Source organism: Brassica napus, chromosome A4 (assembly GCF_020379485.1).
Source record: "Brassica napus cultivar Da-Ae chromosome A4, Da-Ae, whole genome shotgun sequence".
NCBI lineage: Eukaryota > Viridiplantae > Streptophyta > Magnoliopsida > Brassicales > Brassicaceae > Brassica > Brassica napus.
Window position 1 is genome coordinate 13690887 of NC_063437.1, and position 17314 is coordinate 13708200.

At 35.4% G+C, this 17314-nt stretch overlaps 5 protein-coding genes across 8 annotated transcripts; 1 reads left to right on the top strand and 4 right to left on the bottom strand.

The window, feature by feature from the left end:
* Positions 1 to 2113: 2113 nt before the first annotated feature.
* LOC106446679 (apolipoprotein A-IV) lies at positions 2114 to 5670 on the top strand. Of its 4 annotated transcripts, none has more exons than XR_007339042.1 (15): positions 2114 to 2367; positions 2465 to 2592; positions 2689 to 2760; positions 2848 to 2961; positions 3311 to 3379; positions 3473 to 3529; positions 3619 to 3672; positions 3757 to 3819; positions 3898 to 3960; positions 4038 to 4193; positions 4295 to 4450; positions 4565 to 4645; positions 4729 to 4790; positions 4918 to 5190; positions 5349 to 5670. XR_007339042.1 is itself a non-coding variant. In XM_048777703.1 (15 exons), the coding sequence occupies exons 1-14, from the start codon at positions 2226 to 2228 to the stop codon at positions 4994 to 4996; spliced, it is 1296 nt and encodes a 431-aa protein (XP_048633660.1). In that variant the 5' UTR covers positions 2114 to 2225; the 3' UTR covers positions 4997 to 5036; positions 5349 to 5670. The 4 variants fall into 4 exon arrangements, 2 of the variants coding, with proteins under 2 accessions (XP_048633660.1, XP_048633661.1); XM_048777703.1 differs by having other exon boundaries at positions 4918 to 5036; XM_048777704.1 differs by having other exon boundaries at positions 4918 to 5009.
* Positions 5671 to 5880: 210 nt separating this feature from the next.
* Positions 5881 to 9428, bottom strand: LOC106449935 (protein CUP-SHAPED COTYLEDON 3). The gene is made up of 4 exons (XM_013891595.3): positions 9291 to 9428; positions 8747 to 8986; positions 7305 to 7576; positions 5881 to 6759 (listed from the first exon to the last, which is right to left on the bottom strand). The coding sequence occupies exons 2-4, from the start codon at positions 8931 to 8933 to the stop codon at positions 6265 to 6267; spliced, it is 954 nt and encodes a 317-aa protein (XP_013747049.2). The 5' UTR covers positions 8934 to 8986; positions 9291 to 9428; the 3' UTR covers positions 5881 to 6264.
* Positions 9429 to 10124: 696 nt separating this feature from the next.
* Positions 10125 to 11392, bottom strand: LOC106413142. Its single transcript, XM_048778172.1, has 3 exons — positions 10789 to 11392; positions 10224 to 10692; positions 10125 to 10128 (listed from the first exon to the last, which is right to left on the bottom strand). Exons 1-3 carry the CDS (start codon positions 11390 to 11392, stop codon positions 10125 to 10127), a joined length of 1077 nt encoding a protein of 358 aa, XP_048634129.1.
* A 739-nt stretch (positions 11393 to 12131) lies between these two features.
* On the bottom strand, positions 12132 to 16375 carry LOC106414802. Its single transcript, XM_013855386.3, has 5 exons — positions 14727 to 16375; positions 14154 to 14348; positions 13927 to 14064; positions 13719 to 13830; positions 12132 to 12417 (listed from the first exon to the last, which is right to left on the bottom strand). Exons 2-4 carry the CDS (start codon positions 14346 to 14348, stop codon positions 13729 to 13731), a joined length of 435 nt encoding a protein of 144 aa, XP_013710840.1. The 5' UTR covers positions 14727 to 16375; the 3' UTR covers positions 12132 to 12417; positions 13719 to 13728.
* Positions 12539 to 13303, bottom strand: LOC125608201 (glutathione S-transferase T3-like). Its single transcript, XM_048778173.1, has one exon. It carries the CDS (start codon positions 13301 to 13303, stop codon positions 12539 to 12541), a length of 765 nt encoding a protein of 254 aa, XP_048634130.1.
* Positions 16376 to 17314: the final 939 nt, after the last annotated feature.

The window sequence follows — 17314 nt, forward strand, 5'->3', positions numbered from 1 at the left end:
TTTCTTTAAAAATTTTATTTTTATATTCGGATCATGTTCGACCGCTCCACATGCACGTGCTATTAGACGGCCCTGGATTCACGATCAGTCAATTAACTCTATATCGTTTTATATAATACCTTTTATATCAGCTCAATGTAAGAAATGCGAATTTTTACGATGTCAGGGCATCTTCATCCCTACTCCATTTTTTCCTCTAAAATGGAGTAAAAGTGAATATGGAATGAAAAATGCTCAAACCCAACTTCATATTTCACTCCATAATGAAATTTACTCCATAAATGGAGTAACCTATTTTTTGTTTTTTCGTGAGAAATGAAATAGGATTAGAGCAATTTTACTCAATTTTTACTTTTATTCTATTTTAGAGGAAAAAATAAAATTTTATATTGGAGATGCTCTTAATAAATAAACCAAGCTTTGCCTTCGTAAATGAGCTTGAGAAAAGGCTTTGCAATTATCGTCTTCTTCTGTTCCAGTCAAGTTTCTGGCTCTTCCTTCACATACAAGGTGTACATTTGCATAAACCTTTTGGGCTGCATTCATCTCGATGTGTTTTTCTTTTGAACTTGTGTTATTATTTATAATTTCTATGGATTTATATTAATTATGATAAATATAAAGACTATAGTGTAAAATATAAATAATTTTAAAGTTCTGTTATTGGAGACTTCAAATATAAAATTTTAAAATATAGTCTTTTTGAAAATACTCTTATTGTGTCAGTTTTAGTTTTTTAGTTTGCGTTAAAACTTAAAAGTCGCTGATAAGTAGTTGTGAGACTTGTGACATTAGAGCACCAGCATTAATGAACCCCTGGTTGGGATTCATAATTTGAATTTTTTATTATTTTTTTTTTCATTTTTCGTATGTTATTTTTTTTTTCAAAAAAAAAAAAAAAAAAATGATCAATAGCGGGCCGCCACGTGGCGTGGGGCCCGCTGAACAGTTACGACCCAGGTTCACACAGAAGGGGCTTGGAGAGCCAGGATCATCACTGTTACCTATTATAATATTTTTTTTTTTTGAAAAACGTGTGAACCCCTCTTGTGAACCTCCAATGCTGATGCTCTTATTATTACCCAAATTCGACAAAGTAAAAAATAAAGCCCATAAATTATATCTTTACGGCTCAACTATATTCCATTTACTCATGTACCACCTACCCAAAATTCTTGAGCCGTGCGAAGCTGCAACAGTGCAACTCAACAACAGTATCAGTTTTTTTTTTTCAAAAAAAAAAACAACAGTATCAGTTTTTATTGTTTAAAATAACATTTGTATCACATATTTATCACATTTTTTAATCTAAAATCTACTTGAATATCTCTTTCTTTTTTTTTCATTTACATGTCACAGTTTATGGAATAAAATATTTTAAATTCGTATAACAAAGTAGGCATGTGACGGATCAGATATCCGGACAATTTTAAAGTATCCGGATCCGGATCCTTATTCAACGGATCCATAATATTATTATCCTTATCCAGATTCAAGGTTTTCGGATATCCGGACGTCGAATATCCTTCTAAAAATTGTAATATCCAGCGGATATCCGGATTCGGATCTAGATCCTTAAAATAAATAAAAATAATAATAATATTAATAATAATTTAAAAATAAAAATATATATATATAATGTTTTTAATTATTTCTATGTATAATATTACAAACTTTACATAAAATTTATATATACTATTATAAAAATAAAAATATATTAAATAAAATTAGTTTTTATATAGATATTACTATTTTTAAAATAGTTAATAACAAAACGTATGGGTCCGGATATCCAGACTAAAAAATCAAAATATCTGGATTCGGATCCGGTTTTGATGGATTTAACATTTACTATCTGGATCCGGATTCACCCCTTCTGAATATCTGGACTTTTAGATCAGATACGGATCGGATCTCGGATCGAATCGGATAAAAATCTCAGGCCTAAAACAAAGTACATATTTTTTTGTGTTTCAAAGATAAAACTGATTTAAATATGAGATAGTAAAGTCTGCAATATAGGAATATAATAATTCATGCCATCACAGTGTTTTTACACTCACTTTACCTTCAGAGGTAAGTTATCTTTTGGTATTATTAATGAATCATCTTGAAAAGTCGCCACGTGGTAACAACATTTCATATTCTCTTCCTCCTCATCAAGCAAAATCTCCGGCGAGATTGATCACCATTTTGTTTTTGTTACTCACTCTCGAGTCTCAGACATGGCGGCCGCGAAGCTCGCGCCTTTGTTACTACTCTTCCTCTTCGTTTTCACCACCGGTGAAGAACGGACATCCGCTGGATCGGTGGATTCCGCTTCGGAGATTCAGTTAGATCAGCTTAATGCTAAAATCCGTGCCCTAGGTTAGCTTAACTGTTGCTCAGTTTTGATTTTTAAAATTCCTAGTATCGAACTGCACTGAAGCTTGTAGCTTTGTTTTTTTGGTTGTCTTGAGTGAAGAGTCCCAAATTGAGGAGAAAAGTAGAGAAGTTAAAGGGAGAGAAGAGTTAGTAGCAGACAAGGATAAACTTCTCCATGAGAGACAGGACAAGCTTTCTTCCTTGGAGACTCAGCTTTCTTCCCTAAGGGTACTGTTTTACTTGTTTAGACATATATTTTGAACAATCTTGCTTTCAGTTTGGAGTCTTCTTAGATTGTTTTTTTTTTCTTTCACTTGTTTCCAGAAAAAGGGTTCATCAGATTCTGTGCAAGTGTTGGAAAAAGCTAAAGCAAGAGCTACTGAACTAGAGAAGCAGGTGAGATCTTTATATTATGAGGAATCATCTTTCATTTGCTTATGATTTTGCAAAGTTGGAGTCCAATGTTCTTACTGCTGCATTCAGGTTGAAGTACTTAGGAACTTTCTGGAGCAAAAGAACAAGGAGAAAGAATCGACTGAAGCTAGGAGAAGTGAAGCTGAGAAAAAGCTAAATGAATTGAACTCAAGACTGGAGAAAGTATGCTCTTAACTTCCCTCGGTTTATTCTTTCTTTACACACATTTCCACTTAGAATCATTTAAATAGCTTAAATGGTAGTGAAAAGTTTTTTATCGACCTTGTTTTAGCTTTAGCTTGACTTCATAAAGGGTTAAGCCCAAATTTATATCCAATGTCAGCTTCTACTGCTCTCCATTATTTGCTATAAGGCTTGTTCTGTTTTATGGTTTTTTCTTTGGAGGGTTAACGGCTGCACTTCCGTACTTGTGTTTGATATGAATTTAGATACTTGGAGTTGTATGCAAGTTGCTTGATAGATATATATGTGCGTTTTGTTTTATGCCAATATTAACAAGAAAGTGCGGCAGCTTCACAAGACAAAGGAAGAGCAGAAGGGCAAAATACGAAAACTTGAGCGTGCTCTTAAAATTTCTGAGGTATGATAATGCTCTTAGATTGAGTTTATGTTCCCCCCCAACACTTTCGGTTTCTTCCATCACATTTTACTCTTAATGAAAATACAATTATAGGAAGAAATGTTGCGCATGAGGCATGAAGCAGCCACAAAGGCTAGAGAACTCCAGGAGGTAACTTCTCCCTACCGTGTCTGTTTGAGTTCTCCTCATTATTAGTTGGTCAATTTGAGAAGAATGTTAAGACTTGAATTGATAACCAGGTTCATGGCTCATGGCTTCCCCATTGGCTTGCTGTACACTGGGTTCATTTCCAGGTTAGACTAATACGGTTTATCTTTACTACTTTTATAACACGAGACTTTGCTCAATGAACTTACATGAGCAATTCCTCAACTCAGACTGTTACTGGGACACACTGGGATGCCCACGGGAAACCGGTTATGGAGAAAGTAACTCAAAAGGTACTGATTCATCAAGTTAAGTGGCGATAGAGGTCTATTGAGCAAAGTTATCCCTTATTAAGTTTGATTATCTATCAGGTAACGCAAGCGAAGACTCAAGCTGAAAAATGGGCTGAACCGCACATGGTTAATGTTAAAACTGTAAGCAGATTAAAGGCAATGCAATTTTTTTACTCAGATGAGGCTTATTGTTGTGCTTATGAAATTATATTTTGCAGAAATATATTCCAGCGATAAAAGAGACTGTGAAAACGCATGTTGAGCCACACGTACAAACACTATCTACCAAAGCGAAAGAGGCTTACCATGCTTCCAAGAGTGCTGTTACTCCACATATTGTCAAGTTTCAAGAACATGTAGATCCCTATTACCAGGTGAAGTACTTTTATCTATATAGTTAATAAAAGTATTACATGGAAAATAATTTTTCAGGACTGATGACAATATCTGCTTAATGTGTCTATGATCTCCCCAGGAGGCTAAAAAGTTTAGCAAACCATACGTTGATCAAGTGGCCACGGCCACAAAACCACATGTTGATAAGGTGAGAGCTACCATGAAGCCTTACACAAAGAAGGCCGTTCACTACTACAAAGAGTTTCTAAAAACCGCCACAACGTATCACCATCAGGTCAGAATCAGAGCCACTGTGTATGATCTATAAGAGATTCCAGATATCAGTAGTGCTATTTCTGGAGGATTTTGTTGGCTTTTAAAGCTTTAATAACTGTGTATATCTGTCAAGGTTCAAGGTAATATCGAAAGAAAATTGAAGAGCCATGAGCTGGCGGCACCTTTCGCCACCAAAGAGTTCATTTGGTTTACAGTATGGTTTCTGGACTTGCAGTCTCAAGACAAACATGCTTCTTAGTTTTTTTAACTTAGAAATTGAAAAACTTCTCACTGTAGGCATCTGCTTTGTTGGCGTTACCCATCTTCGTAGTGTACAAATTCCTCTGTTCTCTCTTCTGGCAAGTCTTTTATAACTAATCCATTACTTTTAACTTTTAAGCACATTTCTCTTAGCTTAAAAAGATATTCCATACTTGATTTCCACCAATTGACATATAGTTTTTTTGAAATAATCTTCGGTTGCAGCACAAAGACGAAGAAGCCTGCTCGACACTCTCATCGCCATGCTCGTCGTAGGGCCAAAAGGGATCATTCTGACAAGTGAAGTAACATGATTTGTGCTGTTTCCACTCTGAATATTAGTGGTACGTCTTGCTTTCTACTTTATTAGTCGTCGTGGAGGATCATGAGAGCATGAACAAAGAATCTGTTGCTACTGAATTGATCGATTGGCTGGGCCAGAACTTACTTGCCATAGACCGAGTCTCTGGATATTGTGTTGTCCGGTTTCCAAATCCTGTATGCACTTAGTCCCTTTGTTAAATCCAGAACGCATTCAACACTTACTCATGTAGTGTAGAAGTGATTAGCCACTAGTGACTGAGGTTAGAAACTTTGGAATGATCATATAGCCTTTTGTGTCTCCTGTTTCATAATTTTTCTCTGTACTCTTGCAGGTAGTGACAGGTTATGAGGCGGTTTCTTTGTGTCTCAGCGACAGTCATATGTTGTCTAAACAGCCCATGTTAGAGGGTATCCAAGGGTATGTTTTTTTTGTTTTGTTGAAGCTCTCTGTGCAAAAGTGTTTCTTCACTCTGGATGCCTTTTGGATAAAGTTTTCAGTCTTATAATACAGAGAAGATTAGACAAATATAAAGAGTAAATCTAGTAAAGTCTTGGTTTGTATATCTTGTAATTCATGTGGATGGATTTGCGGGCTTGTACCACTCTTTTAAACCTATCACTCTCGTCTTCATTATCTTTTCCATTTGGCTACTAGTACTGTTGGGTTTCAGCTGTTTGTTTGAGTTTGCTTCCAAACTTAATGTATTTAACCAACAATTTCAAGCCTTTTAAACAAATATTCTGGACCAGGAGACTGTTATAGTAACTAAAAGGATTAGATATGAAACATTGAAATTATACAAGTCTTATCATGATTTTATCTTTTTAAAAGAGCTTCTATAGTGGTTCAGAAAAAAGAAGTGGTTCAAAAAAAGAAAAGAGCTTCTATATAGGCTTCTTAACATTGTTTTGTTTTCATTTGCATTACTGTATTAGATGTCTTGCGGATTGATGAGTTAGAAGCTATGTAATTTCCAATATTATTGATGAAATTCTTTAGATGACAGAGAAAAGAAAAGAATACAAACTTCTTTTTATTTGTAAGCAAAAGGATTTGATATGAATCATAAAGCCACAGACCACATTTGGTTTGACTATAGTCTTCGATTCTTAAATCTTTCCTTGAACAGCTAAACAAATGCAATAACATAAACAAAAACAAAAGGTATTACCAACCTGTAAATGAAACTTTCTTCTTCAGACCAACGATAGAAAACAAAAACATATTTCAAAAGTGACAACTCCTAATCAGTAAGATGGCCAGTATCCATCCAAGTCCATGCACTGGCTCATCTCCACATTTCCAAACCCGTTTTCACCATTGAATGAAGCGCTAACAGCAACAACATCCTCAAGCGACACAGTAGGAGGCGGCGGCTGGACCAATGCACCACCAAGGTTGAGATTGAGCCCTGAGACAGGCATGTGGTTGTAGCTCATTAGCTGCTGATGAGCAGAATCCATTGTGCTGCTTGTGGAGCCACGAAAGACTCTAGAGAGTTCAGCTAGATGAACTGCGTTAGCCATGAGGGTTTGGTTGATATTGAGGCTGGTGTGTGGTGGTAGATGTGATGGGAATTGAAGGAGGTCCGATGAGTAACTAGGGTTGTTGTTGTTGGCTGATAGTATAGAGGCTCTTGTTTGGTTTTGGTGATGATGACTTGTGCTGCTGCTGCTATTGCTTATGTACTTCTTGGCTGCTTCTGTTTTCTTGAACACTCTACACACTACCCACTCGTCTTGCTGCATTTACATTTGACCATGGAAAAAAGTTGAGGATATTGAGTTTGTATATACTTCTTGTGAAACAACTGGTTCAACTTTGTGACCATGACGACTAAATTGTGTTAATTTATATCCACAATTTTCTTCTGCAGATGAGGATTATGTCTTCACACTAAACATACAACTTAGCCACTGTGAATATTGTAAAAAGAGGAAGCAAAAACTCGATTATCAAAAACCATTTGGATCATGAACATGAGATATATGCATGTAAGTTTATATAAAAATACTTGGTGAATAAAGTAAAAGAGAGGAGAACTAGCTATATACAGGTTTACCATGTTTACTATATAGTATGCCCATTTATTATTAACACCATAACAAATAGATTGTGTTACTTTTCGGGCATATGGATACCATCTTGTTTATTAAGATCAGAGCTACTGTGGATATTCCGTAAAAATCACCATGTTTTAGGAATACTTTAGCTCCAAAAGTCAATTAGCATGACATATATGAGCATTATTTGGTAAGAAAAATAGTAGTATAGGTAAAGAAGTTACCTTGGAGGTTCTATAGGAGGACTTAGAGTGAAGTCGATATTCATGCATGACCCAACTTGTCTTCTCCCCACGAGGAGCTCTTCCTCTGTAGAAGACCAATGTCTTCTTCATTCCTACCAACTCCGAGGTTGTGCTATTGAATATCTCTTTGTCTTTTCCTGTGGTTTTCCAATACCCAGTATTTGTCGCCCGATTTGTTCTCACACCCGTCGGGTACTTTCGGTCGCGTAGACTAAAGAAATACCATTCTTTACCTCCCATTTTTGCCTTCTCTATTAACAATTTTACTCAAACAGAAACTTTGTAAGTAATGTGTTCACTTAATCTAAATACACTACCTTTTATTTGATTTTTCCAAAATAACATCCCACTAGTAATATATAAGCAATAAACTTTGCTCCGGTGATTCATGTCTATACATTATTTCTCTGTTATTTGATAAAGTGTAAAACTCTATTACATGATACGGAATGTTGACAAATTTGTTTAACGTAAAATCACATTCAGTTTGGAAAAATGAAAAGAAACAAAATATATTGTTTATTTATTGGATTATGGATGAAGTAGTGGCAAAATGAGTAGATAAGAAATTAACGTACGTACGGTGGTGAATGCATGACTTCCGTTGATGTAATCAAAGTTTGTTAGGAAACTTCATCTAGTTTTAAGGTATGCGCGCTTACAACTTTCTTATAACCGAAACTCAAAACTACCATAGATTGAAATTATTTATGCATTTAGGTTTTCATTATCCAACCACATGTTTATAAGTTTTTTTGGGTTAAGAAGTACATGTTCATAAGTTCAGCACACACGAGAAGATTTTAGATTGTGGAGGGGATGATAAGCATGTATACAACCGACGTGCAAATTTAATTTGTTTTACACTAACAGACTTACGTTTAGCAATCAAGAATATATTCATGACTTTATCGCATTTTCTTTTAAAAAATACTAAAATAAATAGTGGGTCTTACGAACTTCTAGAACATTTTGTTCTCAATTATCAATACACATGCATATATATATATATGTATATAGCATATACATATAAGTAGTACGTTCATACATATATATCCATACACATGACATGTTTTTAAGACTACACGACTCGTTGATTCATGTATCGCATCATGTTATATACAGATATACCATATGTTTAATGTAGAAGAAACATAGATATATACACATAATGTGCACATATATAGACACGTATTGCTCATACAGTTTATAAACGAAACTAGGTCTTACTAACTTTGTATATTAATATTAAAGATAAACATTGTAGCAAAATATATATATATATATATATATATATATCAACACACATGCATATATATATGTGTATATGTTATGAAAAAATGATTTAGAGATCATATGTATAGATGCTCATGTGCTATTGTGTGTGTGTACAAAGAAAAGATTCGGAGTAATTAACCTACCAGGAAGTTCCCATGGTTCGGACTTGTTGAGATCAACATCGGCAATTGCTTTTCCGGTGAAGTTTTGATCAGCAATCTTATTAACCAAGTAATACGAGATTAGCTCCTCATCTGTTGGATGAAACCTGAACCCCGGAGGCAAAGCTTCTTCTTCTTTCTTTTGCTGCTGATGATCTCCTTGTTCCATTATATATGTTCTTTACTTCACTCCAAAATCCAAATCCAAATACCTTTCTATATCTGCTTCAAATAGCAACGTGTCTAATTAGGTTTCACCATCCATGAAAAAGGAGAGGACATAGATCCTAAGATTTTTAAAATGTTGTATCCCTAAAATTAATGATCTAAAGGAGGAATTTCAAAGAAATCAGAAATCAGAAAGAAAAAAAAAAGCAATTGGACTTAGGGTGGGAGACTGGACTTACTTAACTTGTTATTTTCAAAGATCATTAATCAAAAGGAGGAATTTCAAAGAAATCAGAAAAAAATAATTACAAAAAAAAATCCATATTATTTCATGTATAGGGTGGGAGATTGGACTTACTTGCATGGACGGAGAGAAATCAGAAAGACAACTTTTATGAGATTAGGGTTTTAGTTGCATTTATATATCGTGACAAGGATGACTTGTGACTATTCTAAGGAGGAAAAGATGAAGGAAGAAGACAGAGTAGGATCGTGCCAAAAAAGAAAAGAAAAGAGAAGACAAAGAGTAGGTTTATTTTCCTTCTTGCTTTTGTCATGCACGCGATTAAAAACAATTATTTTTTTGATATACAACACAATTAATTTAATACAATTTTTGCCTTATATCTGACCAAGATTAAAATTAATTTTCTGTCAAATGCATATATTTATCTAAAGTATGTTTCTTAATTCGGTATATTCAGGAACATAGGTTTCAAATATGACCGTGCATGCTTTGTAACAACTATAAATTCTTAACATGTTTACCAAAAAAAATTATAAATTTCCAGAGATTTTTATGTGATTATTTTCGAAATAAAGAATTGAACAGAATTTCTAATAGAAAAAATAAAGAAATTGCGGAAGGGAGAGTGTACATGAAGCTCTCACCTAATAAGAGCATGAGCATTGGTGAACCCCTCTTTGGGGTTCACCAACATTTTTTATTATATTTTCGTGGGCCCATGTACAGTTATGAACTCGGATATGCTGTTTTCTGCATTAGTGAACCCGAAGAAGGAGTTCATAAGAATAAAATAATAATATTAATTTAAAAAAAAAAATTAAAATATTCAGAAAAGATGAATAAAATATTAAAACATATTATTAAAATTATGAAAACATTTTATTCATTACATTAAAAATACATTACATAAATGAGAAATTTTTCTAACATACATAACTTATTTATTCATCTTCATCACCAAACATTTGCCAAATATTTTCCACTAAATCAGCTTTCAAACGATGATGCTTGTCGCCATCTCGAACTTCTCTCCGCATGGCTAACATATCAGGGGTGACATTAACACTATCCCTGCTTCTCGCCTCCGAACTTCTGCTAGACTGTCCTGTCTCAAACTCAGATGTATCAATTGGAGCGTATCCGTCTCGTTCATCCTCTACTATCATATTGTGCAATATGACACAAGCTATCATTACTTTTCCTATCCTTTCCTTGTCCCATTGTAGAGCTGGGTTCCTAACAATTGCAAACCTCGATTGCAATACTCCAAAAGCCCGTTCGACATCTTTTCTGGCGGATTCTTGCATTTCTGCAAATTTCTGTGCTTTACGACCTTGAGGAAGTGGGATGGATTGGATAAATGTTGCCCATGGAGGATAAATGCCGTCGGTAAGGTAGTACGCCATACGATAAGTGTGGTTGTTGACCTTGAACTTCACTTTAGGGGCTCGACCATGTAAGATGTCATCAAAAACTGGAGACCGATCAAGAACATTGATATCGTTTAGGGTACCTGGTAAGCCGAAAAAAGCGTGCCAAATCCAAAGATCTTGTGATGCCACGGCTTCTAAGACAATTGTCGGCTTTCCCGAACCACGTGTGAACTGACCTTTCCAAGCTGTTGGGCAGTTTTTCCACTCCCAGTGCATACAGTCGATGGAGCCTATCATCCCCGGAAATCCCCGTACCTCTCCAATATCGAGTAATCGCTGAAGATCCTCGGCTGTAGGTGTTCGTAGATACTCATCCCCAAACAATTGTATTATTGCATCAGTGAATTTTGCCAAACATAAACGTGATGTACTGTCAGCCATCCGGAGATATTCGTCATACGTATCTCCTGACTGACCATATGCGAGCATACGTATCGCTGCCGTACACTTTTGAAGTGGAGATAGCCCGTTCCTTCCGGTAGCATCTCTTCTTTGCTGAAAGTACGGAACTTCAGTACTTAGACGGTCGACAATGCGAAGGAACAATGGCTTGTTCATTCGAAACCGCCGCCTAAACATATCTTCTGTGTACGTTGGATTATTACTGAAATAGTCGTTGCATAGTCGAATGTGTCCTAGTTCTCGATCTCTTTCAATATAAGCTCGCCTCTTTGGTTTGTTGGTTTGACCATCAATTATTGTATCGATGAAATTATCAACTACTTCATCGACCAATTCATCAAAAACTTCATCCGCTTCATCACTTGATGAGGAAGACATTGTTGATGATATTTATTGTAATATTTTTCCTACAAAAGGCAATATGGACGAATTTTTTATTAAACTTTTATTTTGGGTTTTAACCTTAATTTTTTGTTTAATATTATTTTGGTTTTCACCTTAGTAAAGTTTTTCATTAAAATTATAAATCAATATATTTCTCTTGAATCTCTTCAATTTTATTTTGGTCTTAAACTTAGTAAATATTATCATTTAAAATATAAATCAATATATTTCTCTTGAATCTCTTCAATTTTATTTTGGGTTTTAACCTTAGTTTTTTTTTTTATTATTTTGGTCTTAAACTTAGTAAATATTATCATTTAAAATATAAATCAATATATTTCTCTTGAATCTCTTCAATTTTATTTTGGGTTTTAACCTTAGTTTTTTTTTTTTTTATTTTGGTCTTAAACTTAGTAAATATTATCATTTAAAATATAAATCAATATATTTCTCTTGAATCTTTTTTTTTTTGGGTTATAACTTTACTAAGAATTTTTGGTTTTCAACTTACCTTTGTTGAATGGTAGAGATGATCCGTGGGGTTGAGTAGTAGTAGAGTTGATTCCTTGTGTTGATTGGTGATTCTTGTTTGATTGTTGTTGTGATTCTCGTGGTGTTGGTTGGTGATTCTCGTAGTGGTGTTGGTAGGTGAGATTACGAGATGGTCATTCTAGTTTTGATAAAAGTATGGCTGATGGTAAGATTACGAGATGGTAAGATAGTTTTGATAAAATGCATGAATGAAACACATAGTCATTTATATAGAAAAACATTGAAGCAAGTAGCATGTGGGTACATACACCCGTGAGTACAAAAGTAAAGCCGTGGGGACATGCCCATGATTTGATACATAAAACGAGTGTAGAAAGTTGAAAAAAACTACACTCTCCCGTGATTCCATCTTACATACCCTACCACTACAACCACCTACTACTACATTACCACCCGTGACTTGATTTGATACATAAAGAAACAGAGACCTGCAACCATCCACGCATCCTCCTCTTTGAACCCGTGACCTACAAAGCACAACAGTTACAATATCAATATACATCAAGGAAAAGATTAAAACACAAACATCATACACTGCATTTCCTAGCAACCAACTGTAAATTTCAAAAAAAATAACCACTCACCAACTTAAAGCAATTCAGATATGAGTTTGTTTTTTAGAGCAAGCTCTTGATCTGTAAGTGTATCAGCGTTTTTGCCTAGCAACCTATCAAGTATTTTCTGTTTGGATAAAATATTCTTGGCTGCTAGAATGGTTTCGATCTGATCAAACGCTGCTTCATTGCCATGCTTCTTGCGTTTTGCTGCTTTGCTAGCCTTGACTCCGGGAGGTCTAACATCTTCCTCGCGACCCACCTCATCCGCAGTTTCCTTCCTTTTCTCCTTTGCACCATTTGATGTCAGACTGTGTGATCTCCATTTTTGATCAAACCGAAGCTCCCTCCAACAATGTTCAAGAATGAACTTGGATTTGTAGTCATTAAAGAAGATGTCATGAGCTACCTTCATGACATCATTCTCATTATGTCCACTCGCCTGCTCCTTCAGAGCAGCTTCATGACATCCCACGAACTTACACACCTGCTCATTAATCCTTCCCCACCTCTGCTTACATTGACTCCACTCCCTAGGAATAGAGCCAACGAGCAGAGGGCTAGCATTCAGGTACTCCTCTATTCTCTTCCAAAATGCTCCTAGCTTCTGTTCATTACTGGTTATTGGATCCTTGCTGGTGTTCAACCAAGCACTGATCAACACCAAATCTTCTTTGGTTGTCCACTTCCTCCTTTCCGGAGGTTTAGGAACCTCAGAAGATCCTATTTCTATTGGCTGAGGGGTCTGGGAAGTAAGCAGGTTAACAAAGCCGGGAGAGTTTAGGGGAAAAGGATCCATTTTGGTTGAGTATTGAAGTTTTTAAGTTTTCGTTTATGTTTTAAGATGTCGATTAGCTAGGTTTTTAAACTACTTTTGGGTTTGCAAGTACAAGGAAGTAAACACCTTCTAACCACTAAAAATTGATGACACTTAACTTAACTACACAACTACTTCACACAGACCATTCAATAAACATCAAATCAGGTTTTCAAATTAATTATTTCAAGTTTAAATTTAGTTCTGGTTCAGTTGAAGTTTAAATACAAGTTCACACAGACCATTCAAAAATTGATTACACTTAACTTAACTACTTAACTACACAACTACTTCAGTTTTGGTTCAGTTCAAGTTTAAATTCTACTACTACTCTAACCTACTCTAGTTCAAGTTCAAATTCATTATTAGGCAACAACTCTAGGGATAGTGTGGTTACCTTTGTGTTTTCAGTCGAAGCAGCATTTCTCCAAGTGATCCACTTGCACGGTCAGGTTATAAACCTTCCCAGTGAGCCTATCAACCTCCACAGTGAGGGCTTTTACCTCTGCCTGTTCAAGGAAATGACAATGAGATGGTGTTAGTCACTGTATAAAAGATAAGAAAAAAATTACAAAACAAAATTCATAAGTGGGAAGTCAGATTACCTCCAGACTCTTGATCTTATTATTCACTTCCGGCAGCCACTTGATCACCGCCTCCACCTCCTCCACACGACTTGTGAGCCGTTCGATATGCTCCTGCACACCAATGACCCAAGGCTGACGATAATGAAAACCATCAGCCTTGGTAACAACACATAAACTATATCAGATTGTTAATTAACAGACAAAAACAGAAGACATAATTTAAAAGACAAGAACCCGTTTTATACCTCGTAGTTTATGCAGGTGAAGAAACGCTTGCCGGGGAGAGTGTCGTATTCCTCCTTCCCACGAACCTCGTGAATTATACTCCCACCGCAGGGACACCTCGTCGGAATCCCGTGTTCTGAATCACACACGATTGAAAGCATATCGATGTGCTCCTTTCTTCTCTTTGTGTCTCTTATCTCTGCTTCGGGATCCATCTGTATCAGGAAAACAAATAATTAGAACAGAAGCAACCGAGAAACAAAAAAAAAAAAATTTGAAAGACTAACTAAAAACCCCCAAATCCAATTCAAATCCACGATGAACGAACTATAAAAGAAATCTGTATGTTGATTTAAACGAAGAAATTAAAACCCCCTTTTAGATTTCAAACCCTTACACGAAACCCCCAAATCGAAATGAAATCCACGATAAACGAACCCTAAAAGGAAACCGTATGTCGATTTTAACCAAGAAATCGAAACCCCCTTCTCGATTTACAACCCTAAGATGAAACCCCCAAATCGACATCCTTAACCTAGAAACCTCTCGAGATCAAATCGAAGCTATCTCGTCCCGGAGTGATTGAGACTCACCTGAGAGCGTTTACGAGTGACTCCGACGACGAATTGATCGAGAAAAGCTCCGGCTCTGGACTCCGACACGAAATCGCCTCAGAGACAGAGAAACCCTAGATTTCGAAGAGAGAAGAGAAAATGGGATCTTTCACGCGATACCCTTTTTTTCTCACTCAACACGCGAGATCGCGTAGCCACTCCCTCTGCGCCGCGTGGCATGACCCCGTATCATACGGGCTCACTTGGAAGACCCGGTTCACGGGTTGAAACCCATTTATTTATTTTTTTTAATCGAAAAGCCCTATGATACCGAGCCCATGACTCCCTCATAAACCCCCGATGCGGGTGGTCTAAGGGTCTTCAAGTACAAGGTACATGCAGCTATATCTCCCACGTCCAACTTTTATCCTTTGTTTATTTTGTTTAGTTGGTCAAGAAATTCTTCTTTTAGAACCCTTATTAATTCTTCTTACCTTGTAATATATACTCATATATAGTCATATCAATACATACATGTCTATAAACCTATAAGGCTAATACGATTCACGCACAAATACGACATAGAAAATCTTTAAAGTTAATGCATCTCGATTAGTATGCAAAGAATCGTCTTAGATTGGTAATTCTTAGTAATTTGGTGATTCTTTTTTTCAGTAAAAAAATTGGTAGTTCTTATATATGCAATCCTGGTTGGTTTGAAAATTAATAAAACTCAACCAAACATCCAAATTTATAGGCGCATCTTTAGCGGTCACTATAGTATTTAAATGATGGATACTGTCGAAGGTATTGGATTCAGCCAGGACAGCACAAATCAGACCATCACAATAAATCTTGTACTGTCCACATGATTTATTTTATTTTTCCAATCCAACAATTCAATTCAACTAGTATTCTTTCTGTTGCCAAATGAATTCAACTAGGATTGCTATAGAACAAGTCATGCATTTGACGCATTTGTCCGATCCTAACCTGCTCTCTCAACCATTCGTAGTTAACGGTTATCATAGTTTGAATTAGTCATTACTATGAATAAGACATATGTCACCGATTTGTCGTAAAGCCTCGTCATATTGAAACTCCAACAATGTCTTGTTTAACAAAAAAAAATGATTACGAAGAGAGTGTCTATCTGTGGGTTGTACTTCTTATTGAAAATTAATCTGGGTTTTTTATACGTCCGGATATTTCATATTAATAAATAAAAAAAGATATCTCTTAATATTTTTCAAATAAAAATTGTTTAGAGATTAGATTTGTTTGTCCAACAAAAAGCCAAAAGATAAGCCTCAGTTCGAAAAAGGTGCCAAAAGATCACAGAGTTTTTGAGCTATATATTAAAAATGAATATAGATTTTATAATGCTTTTGTGCAAAATAGGTTAAATAATGCTATTTTAATTAATTCAGAGCAAAATATAAAGGAAAACAATAAGTATATGAGTTACATCATATGAGAGAATATATTTATTTTAAACTTATATCTATTAATATGTAGAAATTTCCATTTCATACACTTAAATAAGTGACACATGTACTATGTATGTTTGCTAACAAGTTTTTTACTCGATTAGTTAGCAATGGATATAAGATGTAAATCATGTCGAATCAAAATTTACAAAGAATTTGTGTTAATATTATTTGGTCGCAAATTGTATTTGTATATACGTGCCAACGTGGTAACGGCAAATAAAAGCAACGAGCCATGATGAGAGTCAAAGTAGGCATATCTATGCAAAGAGACATAACGTTACGACGACAAATTAGACACCCGTGCAGGCGTGCACACACTCTCATAACATATACGTCACATTTAGGTTTCACACCAACCATGCCCATTAATCTCGCGACAAGGTTTATTACCATCGAAATACTCAATCATCCAATAATTTAGATATACTTTCTGTAATTAGCTAATACTCAATGGAGTATTATAAAGCTGTCGCTAGGAATATGCACTATTATTACTTTATTAGATCTCTTTAGATACAGATCGTACACGCATACACAACAAATTTCAATAGTAAGAAATGATAAACATATGTTGTTTATTTTTTTCGCTGTCAAAAATTTATATTGAAACAAATATTTTATTTTATTTAACTGTAATGTAACCATGACTCTTTAACAAAAAAAAAAGTAATGTAACCATGACGCCCCGCTGGCTTGCTAGTTACAACCGTCATATTAGAGCATGAGCAGCAGCGAACTGATGATTTCCGATTTCCAATATATATTTTTTTTATTATTTTAACTTTTTTTTTTCGTTTGACTTTAAAATATATATATATAAATGAACCTATCGCGGACCGCCACGTGTCATAAGGCCCGCGAAACAGTAACGAAACGATATCAATTTGGCGAACCTGCACGAGCCGGGTTCAATAAAATCCGATTATTTTAATATATATTTTTCGCGAAAATCGTGTGAACTTTCCTATTGATACTTCGATGCGGATGGTCTCATAATGACCGGTGAGAATATATCAATACCATACCCTGAGCTCCGTGGGATGATCCTTTACTCAAACAAGAAAAACAAACAAACAAATTTGGACCTGCCACAAAATAGGAGATCGATAGTTCGACGATGTGTTTGATGATTAC

Bases quoted from the DNA above. Each gene is read 5' to 3' on its own strand.
- LOC106446679 (XM_048777703.1), top strand. From the start codon at position 2,226: ATGGCGGCCGCGAAGCTCGCGCCTTTGTTACTACTCTTCCTCTTCGTT. The intron at 3,530-3,618 runs GTAACTTCTCCC...ATTGATAACCAG, and splicing joins AGGCTAGAGAACTCCAGGAG to GTTCATGGCTCATGGCTTCC. The intron at 4,791-4,917 runs GCAAGTCTTTTA...CTTCGGTTGCAG, and splicing joins TTCCTCTGTTCTCTCTTCTG to CACAAAGACGAAGAAGCCTG.
- LOC106449935 (XM_013891595.3), bottom strand. From the start codon at position 8,933: ATGGAACAAGGAGATCATCAGCAGCAAAAGAAAGAAGAAGAAGCTTTG. The intron at 7,577-8,746 runs GTAGGTTAATTA...AATTGTTAATAG, and splicing joins CGAACCATGGGAACTTCCTG to AGAAGGCAAAAATGGGAGGT. The intron at 6,760-7,304 runs GTAACTTCTTTA...ATGTAAATGCAG, and splicing joins CCTCCTATAGAACCTCCAAG to CAAGACGAGTGGGTAGTGTG.
- LOC106413142 (XM_048778172.1), bottom strand. From the start codon at position 11,392: ATGTCTTCCTCATCAAGTGATGAAGCGGATGAAGTTTTTGATGAATTG. The intron at 10,693-10,788 runs GTCAGTTCACAC...TCGGCTTACCAG, and splicing joins CTGCCCAACAGCTTGGAAAG to GTACCCTAAACGATATCAAT.
- LOC125608201 (XM_048778173.1), bottom strand. From the start codon at position 13,303: ATGGATCCTTTTCCCCTAAACTCTCCCGGCTTTGTTAACCTGCTTACT.
- LOC106414802 (XM_013855386.3), bottom strand. From the start codon at position 14,348: ATGGATCCCGAAGCAGAGATAAGAGACACAAAGAGAAGAAAGGAGCAC. The intron at 14,065-14,153 runs GTATAAAACGGG...GTTGTTACCAAG, and splicing joins TCACCTGCATAAACTACGAG to GCTGATGGTTTTCATTATCG. The intron at 13,831-13,926 runs GTAATCTGACTT...TTCCTTGAACAG, and splicing joins ATAAGATCAAGAGTCTGGAG to GCAGAGGTAAAAGCCCTCAC.